Source organism: Triplophysa rosa, linkage group LG14 (assembly GCF_024868665.1).
Source record: "Triplophysa rosa linkage group LG14, Trosa_1v2, whole genome shotgun sequence".
Taxonomy (NCBI): domain Eukaryota; kingdom Metazoa; phylum Chordata; class Actinopteri; order Cypriniformes; family Nemacheilidae; genus Triplophysa; species Triplophysa rosa.
The window spans coordinates 12481175-12502361 of NC_079903.1; the positions used below are offsets into that span (position 1 = coordinate 12481175).

The 21187-nt window shown below is 38.8% G+C and overlaps 2 protein-coding genes across 6 annotated transcripts in view; one reads left to right on the forward strand and one right to left on the reverse strand.

Moving 5' to 3' along the window:
* Positions 1-6428, reverse strand: part of si:ch211-212c13.10 (alpha-2-macroglobulin) — a 9594-nt gene extending 3166 nt beyond the window's left edge. Inside the window, exon 1 of the mRNA XM_057350547.1 lies at positions 6422-6428. Within this exon, the coding sequence (XP_057206530.1) occupies positions 6422-6428 (7 nt within the window). The remainder of the gene's footprint in view (positions 1-6421) is intronic.
* A 5132-nt stretch (positions 6429-11560) lies between these two features.
* usf1 (upstream transcription factor 1) lies at positions 11561-21163 on the forward strand. 5 transcript variants are annotated; one of them, XM_057350330.1, is made up of 11 exons: positions 11561-11970; positions 16759-16870; positions 17300-17349; positions 17437-17582; positions 18087-18200; positions 18285-18432; positions 18539-18626; positions 18999-19057; positions 19149-19243; positions 19323-19451; positions 19553-21163. In XM_057350330.1, exons 2-11 carry the CDS (start codon positions 16863-16865, stop codon positions 19619-19621), a joined length of 906 nt encoding a protein of 301 aa, XP_057206313.1. In that variant the 5' UTR covers positions 11561-11970; positions 16759-16862; the 3' UTR covers positions 19622-21163. The 5 variants fall into 5 exon arrangements, with proteins under 5 accessions (XP_057206313.1, XP_057206312.1, XP_057206311.1 ...); XM_057350329.1 differs by having other exon boundaries at positions 11574-11970; positions 16801-16870; positions 19602-21163; XM_057350328.1 differs by having other exon boundaries at positions 11575-11970; positions 19602-21163.
* The last annotated feature ends 24 nt before the right edge of the window (positions 21164-21187 follow it).

A 21187-nucleotide genomic window follows, 5' to 3' on the forward strand; every position in this document is an offset into this window, starting at 1 on the left:
GTGTGCCACTCAGTTAGCGTGTTTGATACAGCAGCATTCAAGGGTTATAATATAATATTGTAAGCAATTAAAGCATAATATCTCATGAACGCTAAGTGGCGCTGTCTTGAAACTTCAAGGGTACGTTTGGGACTATAAATTGGTGACGCGTGTCAAATTTGGTGCCGATATAACATACGGTTCAAAATATATCACGATTGATGACAAATTTCAAAATGGCGTACAGGCCGATAATCCAATCGTGACAGAATCGTAACCGTACGATCCAGCATGACACAAGGAATCCGTAGACACTGAGATCTCGGTTTTCTGACAGACATTTCAAAAGTTACAAGCAAAAATAGCCATTTTTCAAATCTCGCGACCCATAGGTGGCGCTGTTCCCAATTTCGGCAAGGACCCCCAGTCTGAGGTTTAGTTGACATGTACCAAGTGTCGTATCGATGAATCGAACATTGGTCGAGTTCCAGCCTCCAATACATTTTTGGGTCAACTTTGAAAAGTTTGCGAAGTCGTAACTTTTGAGCAATAGCAAAAATCTCAATTCCTGAGCATCACGTCTATGCGGCTCAGTCCAAAGACCTTCGGGGCTTGGCCCCTAATAATAATAATAATACTAACAGAAGCAATAGTATATATAATATTGTAAAGGGCAAATATACGTAGAAAACATAAACGTAAATAAACTGCTGAAAATAAGCTCAATATTAATGCTTCGTATTTAAATTCTATGAATTAAAATGCACAATATAAAACACCGTCAATTTAAGAACAAAGCAAGGAAAGTAGTCAGAGTGCTCACTAATATCTAAATATTAGTGCGCAATATTTAGTTATATTATGTTGTAAATAATTATATATATATATATATATATATATATATATATATGTGTGTGTGTGTGTGTCACCTAGATTTAGTAATAAGAACAAAATCTGTAAAATTAATTAGAAATGTAAACAATGGCACATTACCAAGAAATAGATCACCTCCCTTTATTAAATTAACCACGAAAACCATGTTTTTTAAAAGCCATGGTTACGATGGTTACTGTAATGCGCCTTTGTTCTGCAAAGATTCGCTGGCTCTCGTCATTTAAACGTTAACGGTCATTTCTTTTTACCTCACTGCCTGATTTTACTTGCCTGGTTTATTAATATTCTTTCTTTACTTTATACCTTACAGATGTGAGAGTAAACACATATTTTAGTGATTTTCGATTGATTTTGCGTGTTTAAATGAAAGGACCCTGATGTTTGTGAGTGTTATTAAAGAAGCTTTTGATTGTTGTTTCTAAAAACGGACAACCTGCTAAACTTATGTGGTAAGACAATATAACGTTAAGCCTAAACATAATGTTTATTCATCTCTGTCAATACATATCTGCTTTAAATCCTCTATATTGTGTCGAAGTCTTTGATTTTTTATGTCATGTATAAATAAAATATCTGATTGTGATGTACAGTGCTGTGTTGAGTTTTACAATCGTTATACTGTGCTTTATAAATATTTGAATAGAGAATTACTCCAATTATGCATAAAATGGAATCTTTAACGCACAGATTAAATCACAAATTAATTTAATCTTCCATGTGAGGGATGATAATTGTTTAAATTAAATTAAATAAAAAGATTTTAACAACGTGACTGTTTGGTCGTTAGGACGTGCTCATCACGTCTCAGAAACGTTATTTGGTACCTGGCTGTGACGAATATGGTACGTTCCAGGTATGTCTTCAGCAGGTAATCACCTTGTCCCAACAACGTCCAATGATACGTCGTCACGACGAAAATGGGAATCACAAAGTTACGTCGCTGGAACGTTATTATGGTACGTAGTGGCAACGAATATGGTCCGGTCCAGGTACGTCGTCACAACTTAACTGTGTTAGCTGGGCAGTTAGCTAGCAGAGTTGACTTCCACAGTGGAACGCTACAAACAGGCAGTGAACAATTAAAGAGACAGGCTCACATGCGCTTCACGCTCGCTGAAGACATGAATCAATTAAAACGCCATTATAATAATACAGACATAATGAAATTAAGAGTTTAATTCGAAAGGTTGTATTTATGTATTAATTAACTTATAAGTTGTTTATGTGTGCACCTGCTTTTATTGACTAATTTTAGTTTACATTATTAATAATACGCTATTCGTATACGCTATTAATAATTTCATCTGAGGGTGCTTTTCCTTTTGTTTGAGGATGCTTAGCACCCTCAAGCACCCTCGTAGAACCGGGCCTGCATATGACAATAAATACATTTAAGTCTAACCATCTTTAACCGGAGCCAAACGTTTCTGTACTCCACGTAAATACAAAAGTATTGAAATTAGTTGAGAAATGAAAACGATGTTGTGTTTTTATACAGATAACTGCAGCTCCACCATTCAATCGTATGTCTTCGTAATCGATTTTTGCCCTCACCAATATGGCGGCGGCGTTGACGTACGATCCAGCGGACAAAGCGGCGTCTAGTTATATATATATATGTAGCAGTACAATAGAGGTTTAACGTACATTCTCTTCCGCATTGGCTTGGCTCAGGGGTTACTTCTTTCAAAAACAAATTCTGCACCGCAGAGTTTCCTGAATAGGATCGAACCCCGGGCATTGTCCTGTGCTTTTTTTTATTTTAAATAGTACATTGGGTTTATTAAGCGACTTTTAAACGATATTTTTAAACATTGTATGTTTAATTCAGCCAAGGGTACTCGATCTGCTATAAATAAAACAGAACTGAAGCCCATACACAGTCTAGGCGGAATTTGATCACTGTGCTACGACTTTCACAAAAAAAATATTTTACACGTAACGTTACTTGCTATATTTACTTGACCCTGCCTGTGAAAACCCCGCTCAAGTCATTTTCTGTGATTTACATTGAATATATTTAATATTGACCTGAGAATATGTCAACGATTTATATCACAGGGAAATTGATGATTTAAATCAAACTTTGTTGCTCCTAACATCATCAAATTTGAATAAGCCTATTAAACGTTAACCTGTATATGATAAGGTCATACACAGTTTTTGACTCCTGATATCTCGACACTGGCGTAGCTCAGGGGTTACTTCTATCTGCGTTCTGATTCTCCTCCCGTCAGGGATCGAACCCCGTGCACTGTCCAGTGTTTTGTTAAATTTGCATTAGATCACTTTTAAATCAATTATACGCGTACACGTCGTTAGAACTATACACATGTCATTGTACATTACAGCCTTTTTAATATTAAATACCACACTGGCATATCCCAGGGTTACTTCCTGCTAAAGTAAATCATACTTTGGACCGTACTGGGACCAAACCACGGGTGCAATCTAGTGTTTTATGTTACGAATATACGCAGAAAGTATACACGGCCGTAATTCACATTGTCTTCTTGTAAAAACAATTGTGATGTGCGCTTGTGTTTCGAGTTGTTCCCTTGCATGTATTTACATGTTTTGACCAGCAGACGTCAGTAGCGTGATGTGATTCGAACGCTTCGACATGCCCCGGCCCCATCACTACAAACACCTGTCCTGAACTAGAAGATCACCATTCGCACACAACGCTTATTTGTTATGGGTAAACGTCTACTCTAAACGAGTTTATACTAGTGTTGTTTATATCTTGCAAAATAGTTCGTAATTAAACGAAAACAGTTCTGTTCAACACATGTTAGAAAGATATTCCCTACAGTAGGACACCTCGGGCATTGTGCAGTGTTTTACACAACACTACATTTGACCAATAATAAGAATAAAGTACTTTCAAAACTTGATGTTCCACAATTCTATGTTTCATTTAGACAGGGGTTACGTCTGATTGAAGCCCAGACACAGTAGTATTAAGGCTGCATTTCATAAACTTTACAACTTTTAAAACAGAATTATTTCACACGTTCTTGCAGCGTTTACAATAATATGTGACCCTGTCCATTTTTAATTACTGTTTATACATAAAAGCATCCTACATAATGTAAAGAAAATTCTGTAAAAATATAACTTAACTTACATTTAATATAGAAATAGTAAGACATTTTAAATTTAAGACATGATTTAAATCATATATATTAACGACTTTGTTGACTGTCGCTTCTTATAAAAACTACATTATAAAACTTTACCCTGGGCACCGCACAGTGTTTTTTCGATCACAATTATATGACTTTTAAAGGTGCAGTGAACTAGGACCACAATTTGGTGACCAATGGTGGCCAAGGCCACCATAAATTAATCTTTGGCCACCCCCCGGCCCCCACACTACCGCTTTGCCGGCAACTTTTTTGCGGAACCATTTTTGTACACAGTTGTTCCAATATGGACGCATTTCAACAGCGCACCTCAAATAAGTAGGCCTACTTCTCCACCCAAACTGAAGGTGGCTGTAATACACTCAACTTGAATTTCAACCACCAACCAGTGTTGCCAACTTGGCGACTTTGTGGCTAGATTTAGCGACTTTTCAGACCCCGTTAGCGACTTATTTTTCAAAAAGCGACTAACGACAAATCTAGCTACTTTCTGAATAAGCCTTGGCGGCTTAGCGAAACATTCTGCTTGACGTCTATTGCCCCGCGAGAGCGAGCTTTTGCCTTCCCAGCGCAGCACCGCCTCTCTGTGTCTACTCTGTTCAGTGCGCGGCAGGGGAACCAGCACATTCAGTTCAGACCGCACTGACCCGTGAATGAGAGAGGCATGTACAAACAGTGTTTCCAAGAACTAATCACTTATTGACCTTGTTTGAGCATTTATGATTTAAAACGCGATGACTGTATGGACGCATAAACAAGAACACAGACGGATTTTAGCTGTTCAACGAAAGTGACTGCTGGTGTGTAGTTTAATTGGTTGAGTTCACTCACTATTACATGCGTTTTTGTTGTCTGCCAACAGAAACAGAAAAATAAGTAATTAAGAACCTATTTATTATGCATTTGGGTGTATTGTTTTAATATAATACTGTATACAACCGCTCAGAGAGTAGAGATATGAAGCAGACCTGAAGCACTTAGCTGTCAGATACTACGTGATGACGTCACTGATATGCGCGTGACGTCATCTGGCGACATTTGGCGACTTTTCGGGCAGGCTTTAGCTACTTTCCATTGAAGAGAGTTGGCAACACTGCCACCAACACAATTACAGAAGAAGTAGTGTTGTTGTTGTTTGCGTGTGCTCCAACGGATTTTGTGCGTGCAGTAGGAGGACTGTCTGTTTCCCGCCGCGAGAGAAGAGGTCACAGGTAAGTTAACAAGAAGAATTAAGTTTATTCACTATGTTTGAAATGTTTCTTGTCTTAATTTATGTATATTATGGCTGGCGTGCTGAAGTTGAAACAGACATGGTAAAGTTTGCTAAATTAATTTAGGCTGTTAATTTAGCAGTATGAAAGTCGCAAGCTATAAACAGTTTCACTGTGTCAGTGTCATTTAAAAGAGCGTTGTAGAAGGCCATTAAAAGTAAAGNGACTGCATTGGTTTAGCTTACGACGCTGTCACGTGATGAACGAACGATTCAAACCCGAAGACTCGAGAGGTGAACTAATCAATTCTCTTTCCGGCTCTGACTGCATTGGTTTAGCTTACGACGCTGTCACGTGATGAACGAAGGAGTCAAACCCGAGGACTTGTCAGATAAGAGGTGTGGTGAGCTAATCATAGACTAAAGACCCAGGTAAACAATGAATTAATCTTTTCTGTTTCTTATAGCATTATAGTTTTGTATTGTTTGTAATGTGATCAACGTTTGCATAATGAACGAAATGAACGATATGACTCGAAAAAAGATTCGTTCATTTTGCTGAACGAGACTCAAAGATCCGAGTCAGTAAAATGATCCGAACTTCCCATGCCTAGAAATGCACCCGTGCCAGATTCTGCACCTCCTTCAATAACACGATGTCCGATTGGCTAATTCTAACCCCTCCCCACACCTAATCCTAACCCCCCTCCTAACATCTAATCCTAACCATTGTGGGGAGGGTGAGTGCATAATCTGGCAGGGGTGCATTTCTCGGCATTACACAAGGGGCCTGTTTCAATAAGGAGGTTCAACCAACTCTAGGTTAAACCTTGAACTCAGAGTTGGTTTACTTAGAAATTAGAAACTTTGCGTTTTTGGTTTCAGAACATCTGATTTGAGTTAGTTAAATTTACTCTGGGTAGGTTTACCCTGGGTTAAGCGGGTGCACCACGACTATAAAAAGACATCATCAATGGAGCTCCGATATTACGATTCACCATGGCAACAGCACCAAAAAAGCAATATGGCGGCAGAAAGCACTTGAGAGTGAGGCACACTTTCCGCTCGATTTACTGATGTCCTGAAAATGACTTAAGTTTAAATTAATAAATTGATACCAATAAACAAATAAATTAATCGTTAAATGAATGAAACAACAGAAATAATTAAAAAAATCGTATGTTCTCACTCGCCATGAGTGCTCTAGTTACGCGAGTGAGACATCATGGTGTATAGGACACCTGTAGGGCGTCGCCCGCGCGGAGGGCGAGAATTGTTTAGCTAAACAACCCTAAACCGTTTCGTTTCCCATTCATTTTCAATGGTAGTGCTAAAACACTACGGATGCAATAGTCTTTTGGCCACTGACGCTCTGTGGCGCACTTCCGCGTCTTGCACCGCCGGGAGATTTGAAGCCTCCATTTTGCTTCCGCGTCTGAAAGACAGGACACGCTCAGAACTTTGCTCGTTTCATTCAGAGCTTTTTCGTCTCATCGATCAAAGGTACGTTTTTTTCACAACCTCCGCTTGTGTTTAGCGGTACGCGTGTGTTGATTTTAACACCAGAGTCGTTTTTGTGTCAAAAACTCCGGTAAGCATCCAATGACATGTTTTGCTTGTTTGTTTGTTCCCAAACTTCTCTCTAAAACACATCGCTGGGTCATTTGCACGCTAACGTATGAATGAACATGACCATAATTCATGTTTATGCTTGTACATTTCAGTTGTTTTGTAATGTTTTTTTATGTTAACGTATAGATTCGGGTGTTGTTTGCTGAGGGAGTTATTGGTCGTTTAAGTTACCTTTTTTTGCAACCTTAAATAAAAACAAAGGTTTTCCTTATCATAACCCTTAAGCATGTTTTTTTATATTTTTGTAAAAGGGTAGCAACCTTATTTTCTTCGTGTATTGATAACTATTGGCAAAACCACGGTTTTACTACAGTATCAATGGTTTCACTATGTTTTTTAAAAAATGGTTTTACTACAGTAAACATTTTTTTGTTTTAACTGCAATAAAACCATGGTTAATTTTCGTAAGGGACATCATTGGTTGTAAGTTTTTAATGTTTACTAATGAATTTGATTGAATGAATAGTTTTTTTCTGTAATGTAAAATATTGGAATGCTTATTAGAACACAAAAGTTCACAACACTATTTGTACTGCATATATGAAAACCCATGTGATTGTCATCTTTTACAGTTAAACTTAAGAATGCAAATGTAAATCTTTAAATTTTAAAAACTGCCCTTCATGTCTCACAGGTCATCATGCAGAAAAGGGTAATTTTTTTCACTGGAAGGTTCAGGTCACATTCAGGGGACCGCTGGGATATCTTCTGCAGGAGCCAACTGACCAGGCCAGGGCGATAAAGAAAACAACCCATCTTTGCAGGACAAGTCGGCACCAATTAAGGAGGAGCTTGTCAGACCAAATGCTCTGAATGTGGTCCCTCAAAGAGGAGGTGATGCATCAGACCAAAAAGAAGTTTTTGGAGAGTACATCCTGCAGTTTGGAAAATACAAGGGGGAGTCCTTCCGGTGGCTCCTTGAAAATGATGTGGGGTACACCATCTACCTGATAAAGAACCTTCAGCAGGAAGAGGCTGGAGGAGTTACGATGACTGAGGGGCACAGCAATGGCAGCCTGGTCTCTTTTGTGAAGTACGCCCACAGCTTTGAGGAAATCCAGTCTCTTTCAAGCTATGTGTCTAAAACTCCAGCTGCACCAGTGGCCTCATCGGAGGACGACCAGCTGCTTGGTTTCGGCGCTTGTGCCAAGAGTACATGGAGGGAGATTTGGGACAGCAGAGCTGATGGTTACGCTTCCTTTATAACGGGGGTAAAATGTGTCCGAGGGACGCGGATGTATAAACTGCAACAATACCCGTTGAAGCAGCAGCAGTCTGTCCGTCCGCCTGTGCCTGCCTCAAGTGCCACATCTGAGCCCACAAGTCAGTTGTTTATTTTCCCTCATTTGCCCTTCAGAAGAGAATCTTTACAATTATGTCAATAAGTATATGTACCTTATTCTTTGTATAGCACAGTTACATTAGAAAAAAATCCAAGTGCAGCATAAAAGCAACCTTTAACTCTTCTTTGTCAACCATACAGAGATGGATGAAGATGCTGAGCTGGAGAGTGCAATGCTGAACATCACCCCCTCTACGTAAGCTACTGGTACAATGTAAGTGGTTTTTTTTTTTTCTTAAATGACACCTTGTATTAAAGTAGTTGATATATTTAATAAATGTTCCATATTTTTTTAGGTTTTGTTAGTGCCAGCACAATCTTCATCAGCGTCCTCAGCTGCTGAATTGATATACTCCATGGAAACAGCAACAGGTTTTTTAAACATTTTAGATTCAGCACTGTTGTATTGATGAATTATGATATGAAATGTTGTCCAAAACTCAATATGAACTATTTCTGTCTTAATGTGTCAGTGTGCTGGCTGTGTGTCACTTCAAATCTGTGTGCTGTTGGCATGATACTAACTGTTCAAGGGGGGCTATGAATTGATTCCCGCACCACGATGAACTGATAAATCCCCGTCCTAGGTTAGTGCTCACTTTTACTGTAAACTTATAAATATTTCTGTTTATTAATACAAGACGACGTGCATGTTCTTGCATTTAAATGTTTTACGTTCCCTGTTTAGTTTGTAATGTTTGTGACATTCTTTGACAAGGCATAATGCATGCTTTTCATTCATTCTATTTGAGTAAGCAGATCTCTTAAGAGTCTTAAGATTTTATGTCTTGCAGAACCATCTACTGTCCTTTCAAAACCACTGACTGGCACTATAAAGGAACTTCATCTGTCTCCTGTGGATGGTAAAGACATTGCATTTCCGCCTCTCTGATCAAATAATTGTCTTCCATATAACTTGGTAATATATTGGTTTCTTTGTTTTTTGTGTCTTCCTTTTTAAAGCACCAGCTCTGAAAACGCCATGTTTCTTGTGCAGGAACCATCGGCTTTTACACAAACAAAGAAAAGTGTTTCAGCCACAGGTGTGTTTTTAATGTCAAGTTTATGGATACACAGATTATAAATGCATGTTTTTAAAACGATAATTCAATCACCTCTTTTACAATGCGTCTCTTCAGCAGAGAGCAGTATCTCTCGAGCGTGCAGGACACTTTCTTTTGAGGAATGTAACAAAGATGGTAAGAATGTTTTGCACTACATATATATGCGTTGAATCATTTCTGTTTGGAGTTGTGAATTATTTTTTTAAATATTAATTTTATACACTACAGAGACCTCATCCCATAACGTCCCACACAAAGCTGAGGCATCGCATGGTAAATTTGTAGTTTATTTGTTTTTGTTTTGTTTTACTTTGTTTAGAACAGCTTTAATTATTGTTTTTGTGCTTTCAGAACCATGTTGCTCTGCTCCTGCTTCTTCAGTGTGCAGCCCACCACCTTTACGACAGACAGCGCAAGGTAAGAGAGCCTTTTGTGGATAGAATTACCATATTTAATATCGGTGGCTATACTTTATTTGTTTCTTCTAATTTTCAATCGCCGGTTCGAACCCTGCTCTGAACAGATTTCACTTGGAATGGATGCACGTCAAATTTACTTGTTTATTACCTTTATCGCTTCATTTCTGCATGTATGTCTGTATTTATTCATTTCTTTATTCATGCACTTTATTTATACACTTTATTAAGTAATTCCTCATCGTCCATAGAAAATTATGCTCTGATGTAAGACACGTACGGTGGCTGATGTTATTGATGTAAGGATGGATGAGATATATTTTGATATATCTAATTCACTGTAAAGAAAACCGGTACAGTTTTAATAAAAATGCACAGGGAAATGACAAAATTCCACTCGGGTCCTAAATTGCTCTCCTGAAATCAAAGTACATTCCAATGAATTAATGCAGCCTCTTCATGAATCCTCTATAAAGCCCATATGACATACAGTATAAGTCACTGAGATGGTCTCTGTGTAATCAAAATGTGTGCCATGAATGACTGTATTAATGAATGAATGGATGAGTTACACCACTTGTGCTTTAAAAAACCTGCTCCCGACCAGGTTAGGTTCACAGAGTAAGTTTATGGTTACTGACTCTGAGTATAAGTTACCTCTCCTTTAGAAACGGGCTTGAGTTACCCTGCTTTCTCGTGTTTGACATACCTCACATTCTGAAACGGAAAACCCAGAGTTTCCCTCATTTCAGGGTTAATATACTCAAAGAGTTTTCACTAAACCTCCTTTCTGAAACGGGCCCCGGGAGTCTACCGTTTGTTTATTTATCATGAAAACTATAACATTTGAGACCCGCGATCGCAGTGATCTTCTGTCCGGTTCGCGGGTCTTAAATGCTGACATGTACGGTACATATATCACTAAACACCATACAACTATAGGCTATACAAACTATACGCAAAGCCTTGCAATCACATCCGGGAAATAAATCTGTAAATTTGAGTAAAATCACTTTACGTGTCTAACCAAATTCACAGAATGCGCCAACTAACTTTACGTTCAGACCGCCGCCGTCGAGAGCGTCAAAAATCGCTCTGGCTGCCCTGCCAACAACGCTGTAGAAAGAGTCTTGGACGCGCTGACGTAGATCTAAATCTTATCTTGTATTTAAAGGGGCCACAAGCAAACAAGCTTGTTGATCTTGTGCAGACTGACCACAAGAAATTGATCGGTGGAAAGAACTTTATTGTAGTTACACGTTTGCTAACGAAATAAACCAATTAAAAGCAATTTGTGTGGTGTGGCTTTTGTGTTCATGGTTAAGTACTAGTCTAATTTAAACATTATAGGAGACATTTACTAGCCTTGGTCTTTAATTAACATTAATTTGTGTGCAACCTACATTACAAACTCTCCTGGTCGAAGTGTAACGTTAGCTTTAATGCAGTTGGTCAAAGGGGACTCACCAGGAACACAATCTCAGACACCTTGGTCCACGCATCATTTTTTTTTAATTTATGTCCCTGTACACAAACAGGGACACGTCGTATAGGATTGGGAAACCCGCCACAGCAGTTATCAAAAGGGTTATTGATCATAGAACATAGGAATCAGATTATAATTATTTTGGATTTTTTTTAATGAAACGGGTTTATATTAGGATATGAAGGAAAGACTGAAGATATTTAAAGTATAGCTGGTGGAGTGTGTTATTAAATTGTTATTATGTAACAGGACGGGTAGGGAGTGTGTGTGGATATGTGTGTGAATGGGAGAGGAGGGAGGTGGATAGTCTGAACCTTTTCTATGATCCACACTCCGGAACAGAGGTTGGCGGTAATGCACCGATGCCAACCGCCGTAAAACAAGAAGAAGATTCAAACCAGAGATACTCTCATTGTGTAAGGGTCATTAATACTTCCAATCGTTAAAACCGCAACGGCCTATAAAACCCACTGCCATCCATTAAAGAAACTAGCATCTGGACTCCTTTCCTGCATTCCGCTGAAGCCAGGGCGTTAGCATTAGCCGTTACGCTTTTTGGCTAAATGTTTTAGGCTTTCCATCTAGTGGCTTTGTTCAAACTAACAACAAAAACTACACAATCCACTTTCTGAAATACCAGTCGCACATAACTCTTATTTCTTATGGCTAGTATTCTGGAACGAGATTCATTGCGCTACAAGTACAGAAATGCCACGTTCTCTGTGCGCATGCGCACAATCTCACGTATGGGTTGTAGGCAGCGGTTCGGTTGTAAACAAGGAGACACAGCAACAAAAGGTAAGACGTGAAATAAACCCAGTTTTACTTTTGGTTTCGTCATGATCAGTTTTATAATGATTCTAGATAGGTGTCGATCATTTGCTCGTGCTTTTTCAACGTGCCTTGTCTAAACTGACTAGATAGCTGGCTGGCTAACGTTTGCTGTCCTCTCAAATAAAATATTTTTTTCTATTCATTTGAATTCTATGCAGTTTTCCTTAAGCATTTAAAAACAATATTTATGCATGTTTACAGTGTCATAGATACCTGGTATTAATATATATCAACTGAGTAACTTATAACCAATGCCCTTATGGTCTTATTATATTACAAGTGTAGTAAGTAACCATGTTTCTTAATTGTCTTTACCACAAATATCATTGTTAAATTACGTTTTTCCTTTAGTAAACTTGGTTAATGTAATTAAATAATTGTTACAATAGTTGTACTACAGATAAAGTGAAACAAACGGGTACTCGGTGTAAATAGACACTCCGAAACAATTATCGTCACTATGAACCGTGGTTAATTTTCATAAGGGATGAGTGAATCTATTGGCCAATTCTGTTAAAACCAATTTTGGTTTCTTGACTTCAAATTTAAAGGGCTATTTCACAGCATAGTTGCCAAGTCCGCCTATAATACGCGACCTTGGGCTTCTTTTTCTGTCAAGTCGCGTTAAAAAATCACTTGTCGCGGGTTTTGGGGCTTATTTTAAAAATATGATTGCTTGTTCTGAACCTGACAAGCAACTTTGTTTCTTTACATCTATGGTCGCTGTTTTGTTCAATCCATTAACACTATCTGCTCGAAGGTAGGCTTTTTGTATTACATGCGGCAGAGCATAACATCGCAGCACTGCGAGAGCTATTAGAAGGCATATAGAGACGTCTACTGTCGAATCTCTCTCGCGGTACTATGATGTCACGCGCCGATTTGTCTGCGCGGCGCCGCAGGAGGTCACAACATATCTAAGCACGTAAAACAACATAGGGTGCGTTTACACTTGGCATTAACATGCGACCTGTATCTGGATGTTGTCCACATACACATTGAAAAGACAAGTGTAAACGCGCTTCAGCGTGTCCTGATCCAGAGGTAGTCGAGGACGCATTGTGATCGGATCTCAGTGTAATGTAAACGCAATCCAGACAGTTTATCTACATTTACCGGTACAATTTCACAGAAAACCCCGCCCGCTATCATTATTCTCTCGTCTGTCCGAAACCTCTCAGACTGCGGAGCAGCTGACAAATGCAGCGGAAAGTTTACTCTTGCTCCCGAACGTTGCACAGTCGTTCATTTTCCCACGAAATTATCATGAATACTTTAACCTACAGAGGATTTATGTCAAATCACACGAGATGTTTTACTTGACCACTTCAGCTGTATCATCGCTGTATTTGTGACTGCCATGAATGGCGTTGACTCTCACACACAGCGCCAGCTTAAAACGCATCATTTGTTTATTTTCATGTCACAGACACGAATGGCAACACTATACCAGCTTGTTTCTAACATACGTGTGTGTGTTTACTGTAGCCTATACGGCGTAATCAACTCTCCGGTTCCCCGAGGGCTGCTGCCGCTTGTGTCTCGTACGGCTCGCACTAAATCCTTGGTGTTTCGAGTCTGACGTCATCACCCAAACGTGTTTTTTCATCTTTTTTCGAGTCTGACGTCATCACCCAAACGTGTTTTTTCATCAATTTTAACAATGATGGTTAGAGTAAGGTTAGGTTTCGTACGACTTGAAACACCAAAGATTTAGTCAAAACCAACAAGCCACGCCCACGGATCTGACTCGAAAGTACCGTCCCCGAAAACAGATTAAGCGGCAGACGGGCAGCTTGAAACGGAGCTCTGAATACACCGTATATCATTTACACACAGAAACAAGATTGTATAGTGTTGCTTATAGCTGATGTCAGTAAGCACGCTATTTAGGGCGCAGACCAAAGAAACGACGCGCTGTCACTTTCAGCCGAACCAACCCAAATAGAAGAGAACGATGTAAGTGGTCGCTTTTGATCATAGTAACTTACGCCTACTTGTGTGATTATTTTATGTGTCTGTGACATGAATAAACAAATTATGTGTTTAAAAACACCGTTAGAGTCTGTGTGTGTGTGCGCGCTAGTGAAACCCGCCACAGCTCAAGTACAAAAGCTGTCGTTTGTCATTTTACAAACGTCCTCTGCGTATACTTTAACATATATGATCATTAATCGTTTTAACCGCGGTTTACTTCCCACCGCTGCCTCGAGTTCAACATGGCTGCGTATCAAATGTGTAACATGCTCATCCTCCCCGTTATACGTGTTGTGTGAAATCTCCCCGCACCGGGGCTATTTTTAAATGGCAGGCTTATTAAAATAATGGGCGGGAAACTATAGAGATCCGATCACATTATCCAGATGTGGAAGCCACTTGTTGACAAGTGTAAACGCGCTGTGTCCTGATTGTCTGAAGATCCGATCTGCTTGTTCGGATCACCGAGATCGCATGTTAATGCCAAGTGTAAACACACGAAGCCAAGAATGTTACAGTGGTCTCTTCACGTAATCATCCGCGCTCTTTGGGTAATCGGAGGTAAATATACTAAACGGATGAAATATTCACTTAAAGATAAAAAGCATTTTATAACCGGGCTACATCATTAAAATGTTAAAAGTGTAGATCTGCGCGTTTGGCTACACAGCGTTATTCAGGCCTAAGCAGGTGTTATTAGCTTAATTTGTCCTCAAACACACTGCCTCCTTTACCCTACCAACTAAACTAAATGTATTACATCTGTCACGATTAGAATGAAATGTGAAAATGAACGAAACGTTCAGATCTGATCACGGTGCAGCAAAGGGGTAGGGAGGGATGACCCTATTTATTAGGCTATAAGGTAAACATCAAACATTTTTATGTATTAAATAAATGTATTGATCATTGCAGAATATAATTTAAAAAAGTATACATCAAATGCATATAATTCAGTTTTACTTTATTATAAATGTGTGGCTGTTACAGCTACGTTAAGTAGTCATTATATCTTCTCCTTTTCCATCTCTCCAGGCCTGTAATGCTCACATCAGAGATTTGCAATTAATTTTTGTAAAATAATTTGTTTGTGTTTTTTCAAACCGGGTAGTGTAAGTTTAAAATGACCCAGGCTCGTTCATTAATAATAAATAATTGATAATTACATTGATGATCATGAATAATGTTGGGCTTGTTTTGGGCTTGTTTTTGGAGCTGCAGTTGCTTATTTGTCTTGCAAAAGTTGGCAACACTGTTTCACAGGCAAATCAAAATTTCCCCATGTTTTACTCACCCTCAAGGCATCCTAACTGAATATGTTTTTCTTCCTGAAGAATAATGCAGTCGAATTTATAATACCACGTATCCTTTTACTTCCAAGCGGTAGAATGGGAGTGAATGAGTGCTGACTTTTTGAAGCTCCAAAAAGTGCATCCATCGATCAATGAACTGTTCGAAATGGCTCCGTGGTCTTAACAAAGGTCTTCTGAAGCAAATCGTGAACCTGAGGCTTGTTTCTTCGGCAAATGACACCGGCGTGTCCTAAGTTCCGATGATGAACGCAGCATTTTTCTGTTTGATCCAATAGGATACCATCATCTCTGCGTGGGAGCTTTCATCACTGTCATTTGCCGGAAAAACAAGCCTCAGTTTCACGTGTAGCCGCGGGATAACGAAAGCTAGACATCAACATTAATAGCGCTGTCAATATGGATATTTCTCTTAAGCAAACACATCAATTCACTTCAGAAGACATTTGTTAAGACCACGGAGCAGTGTCGAGCAGTTCTTTGATCGATGGATGCAGTTTTTGGAGCTTAAAAAGTCGATGCTCATTCACTCCCATTCTACCGCTTGGAAGTAAAAGGATACGTGGCATTAAACCTTCGACTGCATTATTCCTCAAGAAGAAAACCATATTCAGTTAGGATGCGTTGAGGATGAGTAATATTAGGGGTGGGAGAAAAAGTCGATGCATCGCGATTCATTATCTAACAATTCAGAATCGATTCTCAAAAATTCAGAATCGATTCTGTGTTCAATTCAAACTACCACTGTGCGGCGTGCGGGCGCAGGCCAAACAGAATAACCTGTTGATAAACGAACGGCTTCGCTTTAGACAAAATGGACAAACTACGACCTGCTCCATCAAATTTGAAATCGACTGTGTGGCAACATTTTGGATTTTGTGAAGACAACGAAAAAGGTGTCGTTTATAAAAGCCATACTGTGTGCAAAGTCTGTGGCACCAAATTCAAATATTTGGGGAACACGACTAATATGAAGAAACATATTACGCGGTTCCACTCAGAGCTGGAGAAACAGCATTCTGTTCCAATCACGCACACTCCCGGTTACAGTCAAAGGACCCTCGAGCAAGTAGCAAAGCTTCCACCGAATTCTGAAAAGGCGAAGCGAATTACCCGGTCAGTGGCGGGTTTTATCGCCAAAGATTTGCGCCCTTACTCCGTTGTGGACAACCAAGGATTTCGCACGATGTTACAGGTACTTGAGCCATGATACAGTTTGCCCTCACGTCGTTATTTCAGTGAGAAAAGCATACAACTCTAATTTTGGTTAAAATCTAAAGTGTAATTTATTTGCACAGCAGGATAATTAATTACCAAAAATGTATGTTAAGATTCGTTTCGGGAATCGAATCGTTACTCCCAGAATCGGATCGGATCGTTAAGTGCCTTAAGATTCCCACCCCTAAGTAATATATGGGGAAATTTTGATTTGCCGGTGAAATAGCCCTTTAATTTTTACTTTTAGGTGATAATCTTCATGTTGTCATTCGTTCTCTACTGAATCCAGTAAAGGTCTGACCAAGCAACAGGGAGTGAGGACATTTTTACTGTTATATACTGACTGTGGATATGAAAGGGTTGGTATCTAAAAAAATCCTGTTTCTAATAATGATGAAAATCTAAGATGAAAATTCTCTCATCATTTACTCGCCCTAAAGTTGTTCCGAATCTACTTTTGACTACCACTGTAATTTTTTTTCTTACTATGGTAGTCAATGGTGGCCAAGAACTGTTTGGTTACACACATTATTTCAAATATCTTGTTTACCTCATTTGTAAGTCGCTTTGGATAAAAGCTTCTGCTAAATGTAATGTAATGTAAATGTTATCTTTCTCTGTGTTCATCAGAAAAAAAGAAATAGATACAGAGAATTGGAACAACTCGAGGGTGAGTAAATGACAACATCATTTTTTGGGGGGGGTGAACTGTTCCTTTAACCACACTCTACAGCTCTAATGGTCAACATTTCTGCGTTTTTTCTTTATGTAAAATATTGCATTTTCAGGCAACCGAAAAATTCTGAACCTGGTGTCAATGTTCCAGTCATTGAAGAAGGTATTATCATGATGCAATAAGCAGTAATGTCAACGTTTTGTTTTATTTATTAAACAAATTTGAGAATGTATTTCTGTTTCCCTTTAGGGGCAGTCGCCACTGCGGAAGATCCATCAGCAATCACAACTATTCAGTCTGCTTCTACGTTCTCCACCGAGCAGCCGATTAAATATCTGTTCAAGACCGAGGGAGCTGGGGGGCAGGTAGGGGAACTGTACCCTCCCACAGGGCAGGTAGGGGATGAGGGGAGGGTTTAAACACCCATGTCCTGTTTACATCCATCTCAGGTGATAAGGTCACCAGTGGTCAGCAGTCAGATCATCATCATCATCTGGTATTGGCTTGAATGAGTTTTCTGTGAAAATTGTGTATAGATTTTGTAGAAGGAGGTGTCTGATTTTATTACTTCATTGATACGGCACTTGTTCCTGCATGTTGATAAAGTGCAGTATTGGTTATAATAGCACACAGTATCTCCAAAATGTTCACATTTTAAACACACCACAAACCAGTGCTTATTATTTTTTAACTCCTCATGATAATTTTTATTTTAGGATGAACTATTCTTTTAACATTGAAAGTCCAATGTTGTCATACGCGTTTGTGTTTCTAGCAAGTATAAAACAACCTAAATTTAGGCCTTTTTGTGTTATTTATTTTAAATATCCATTGGAAAGAAGTGCGTTTCATAAATATGACATTGCATAAACAAAATGTATCCCGTTAATTTTCTTCAGGTTACATATCGAGTAATCCAAGTTGCAGATGGGCAGCTTGAAGCTCAAACGGATGGTGCAACAGCAGTTAGTGTAGTGACTGGGTTTCCTGCCACAACACAACCTGTTACACAGGTGGATACATACTTTTATACCTGACATATATTAGTCCCTTTCTGTCTAGTTTCCCTAATGTTGTTCTCTTGCTATGTGTTTTAGGCTGTGTTTTCTCAGTCAGAGGGCTTAGAAGGAGATGGCACTGAAACCCATTACACTTATTACCCTGCTATCTCGGATGCTGCAACAGGCACAATGGTGACTGGTGTTCAAGCTTCAGATGCACTCCTCAGTGAGAGTACCCCTGCAGGTACATTGTCATCAGTACATAAATGATGTCTTAGCATGAATTATTGTTATGACTATGAATGCACCACAAGAAACAGGCTTGTTTGTTTTTCTTCCTCCTACTTTAGGTCAGTTGTATGTCATGATGTCACCGCAAGAGGTCCTTACTGGAGCCAACCAGAGGTCTATTGCACCCCGTACACAACCTTACAATGCGTAATGTTGCCTTTTCCAGCCTCTCAAATGCACTGATTCATAAACTGCATCTGTTTTTTTTACATAAAGATTACATCCATTTTATTTTTAAACCAGTTATCAGCAGTCCTATGTGTAATCTACGGCCGCAAAACTTCATTGAAAGCCCTGCAGAATTCTGCGAAATTGCATGTCCATCTAATAACTGTTTTGGCTAAATTTGCCTTTAAGCTACCAAATATAGTTGGTTCCAACTGGACTGTTAGCTCAATGCCTTACTTAGATTTCGATACAAACATTGTATACTTGCAGTTAGCTATTGAAAAATAAGTTCATACGTGTAGTCCCAAAGAATAAAAACAGTTGTTATAATGTAATTTTCAACTTTTACAGCAAGACAGATGGGCCTAGAACCTCAAGAGATGAGAAAAGACAATCTCAGCATAATGAAGGTAAGAATTATATATGGATTTGTTGGGATGTGATTGATAATTACATTTAGGTTATCGGTTGGTAATCATCAGTAATTATTTCTGTATACAGTTGAACGAAGGCGCAGAGATAAAATTAATAACTGGATTGTTCAGCTTTCAAAAACAATCCCAGACTGCACCATGGATTCAACTAAAACAGGACAGGTATGATTTAATTTGTATATATTCATATAATTGTCAGCATGGAGAATTTGATGTTTATGATTTGTATGTTATTTTACAGAGTAAAGGTGGGATTCTATCAAAGGCCTGTGATTACATTCAGGAGCTGCGACAAAGTAACAGCCGGTTAGGAGATGAATTAAACAACATTGAGAGGTTGAGAAGGGATAACCAGCTATTACGACAAGAGGTATTTATATACTGTATATACATATGAGATGGCAGCTTAAATTTTTTAAAGTCTTTATTCCTATCCGTCCCTATCTTTTTTGCCCTCTCTCTGTTTCTCAGGTCATGTTTTCAATCGATAATTTTGTTGCTTTGTCATTTTTTACAAAAGGTGGAAGATTGGAAATCTAAGAATCAAATTCTAAGGAACCATCTCCGGCAGCATGGCATAGTCGCAGCAGCAAGTGCAGATCCCCAGTGAAGAATTATAAAGATTAAAAAAACAACTAAAGAAATTCTGAAGAAAACATGGCTGCGTTTTCTGCAGTTGTTTGTAGATGGCATCATAACAAGTTAATCAATATGTAATGCAAGACTTTTTACCCAACAATACTTGGTTAACCCAACAAGATCCTCGTTCAGGATCTTGTCCTATGTATATAATATATTTTAAATATTTTTTCATACATTAATGTAATTTAGTTTTGTTTTATGTACTATGAGAGCTTGAAGGAATTTGTTCGTTTTATATTTGTGTTATGAACACATTTTTATGTTTAATAATTTTCACAAAGGTTGACAATTTAATTTTCTAAATAATAGAAATTTCATGTAACTGCCTTTTAATTGTTATTGCACACCATACAGTGTCATAGTAGCTATGAAGACTACCAAAATAAATAGACAATTTTTTTATTTAATTCCCTTAGTCTAGTTTAATAATGTTGTGTGTTTCGACATTTACAAGTTGACAGATATTTCCAGAAATTGCCGTTTCTCAATATGCGTTCTTAGGCGGTATTGTGTCCTCGTGTTCTTGCTCTACGTCATTAATAACCTTCAAAGTCCGTTCCAATCCTCAAAAACAGAACACGTCATGAAAGTACTCGATAGTGAGTTCTCTATCAAGGATGCATTGTGTCTCGTTTCGGAAGGCTGCGTCCTCCGGAGGTCTCATTTGAAGCCTGCTACGTCATCGAGGCTGTCTCGTTTCATAAAAGCAGGTAGGACACTGTAGGCACCCTTCTAATGCGACCTAGAGGTAACCCACAATTCTTTGCATCGGCCTACGTCTGTTAAATAAACGTGTTGAATAGACGGCAACAGCTGCACATTCAATCAAATATGTGGTGTTTAAATGTGAACAGTTTACAATTTGTGTCACGTTTTTTATATCTTAGCAGGCATATGTAGTAAATAGGTTTAAGTGTTTAGTGATTTTTTACATTTGCTTAACTCTTTTGGCATTGTTTAGGGTAGAAAGTAACCAACGTTTTACCTCGTAAAATCATGTAGAAATCATTTTAATTAATTTGACGGGTGTTCGAGTGCAAAGTGCTGTCATAGCAACGTGGTACTTCCTGTTTCCTTTTCTGCCAGTATGTCCTATGATCGACGTCTCGTTTAATTCTAAATTGAGAATCCTCCGTATACCGCATCCTTTAGAGGACGATACCTCTGGAGGACACAAGGACGCAGCCTTACGAAACGAGAGACAGCGGCTGTGTCCCAATTCGGGGGATGCGTGCTTTGAAGGCTGCATTTTAAGACCGTTTGCGTCACAGCAGCGCGACTGAAGGCTGGTAAGGCTGTCCCGATTCAAAGGTTGCTTAAAATGCAGCCCCAAAATGCGACCTTATTTCCGTGGGTTTTTAAGGATAGAACGAATATCCTTCACAGCCTTGGGTATCCCGAGATTCATTGCGCGCCTGTAACGGCTTGAAATTTTTAAATAATCTTTCAAAACTTTAGTTAAAT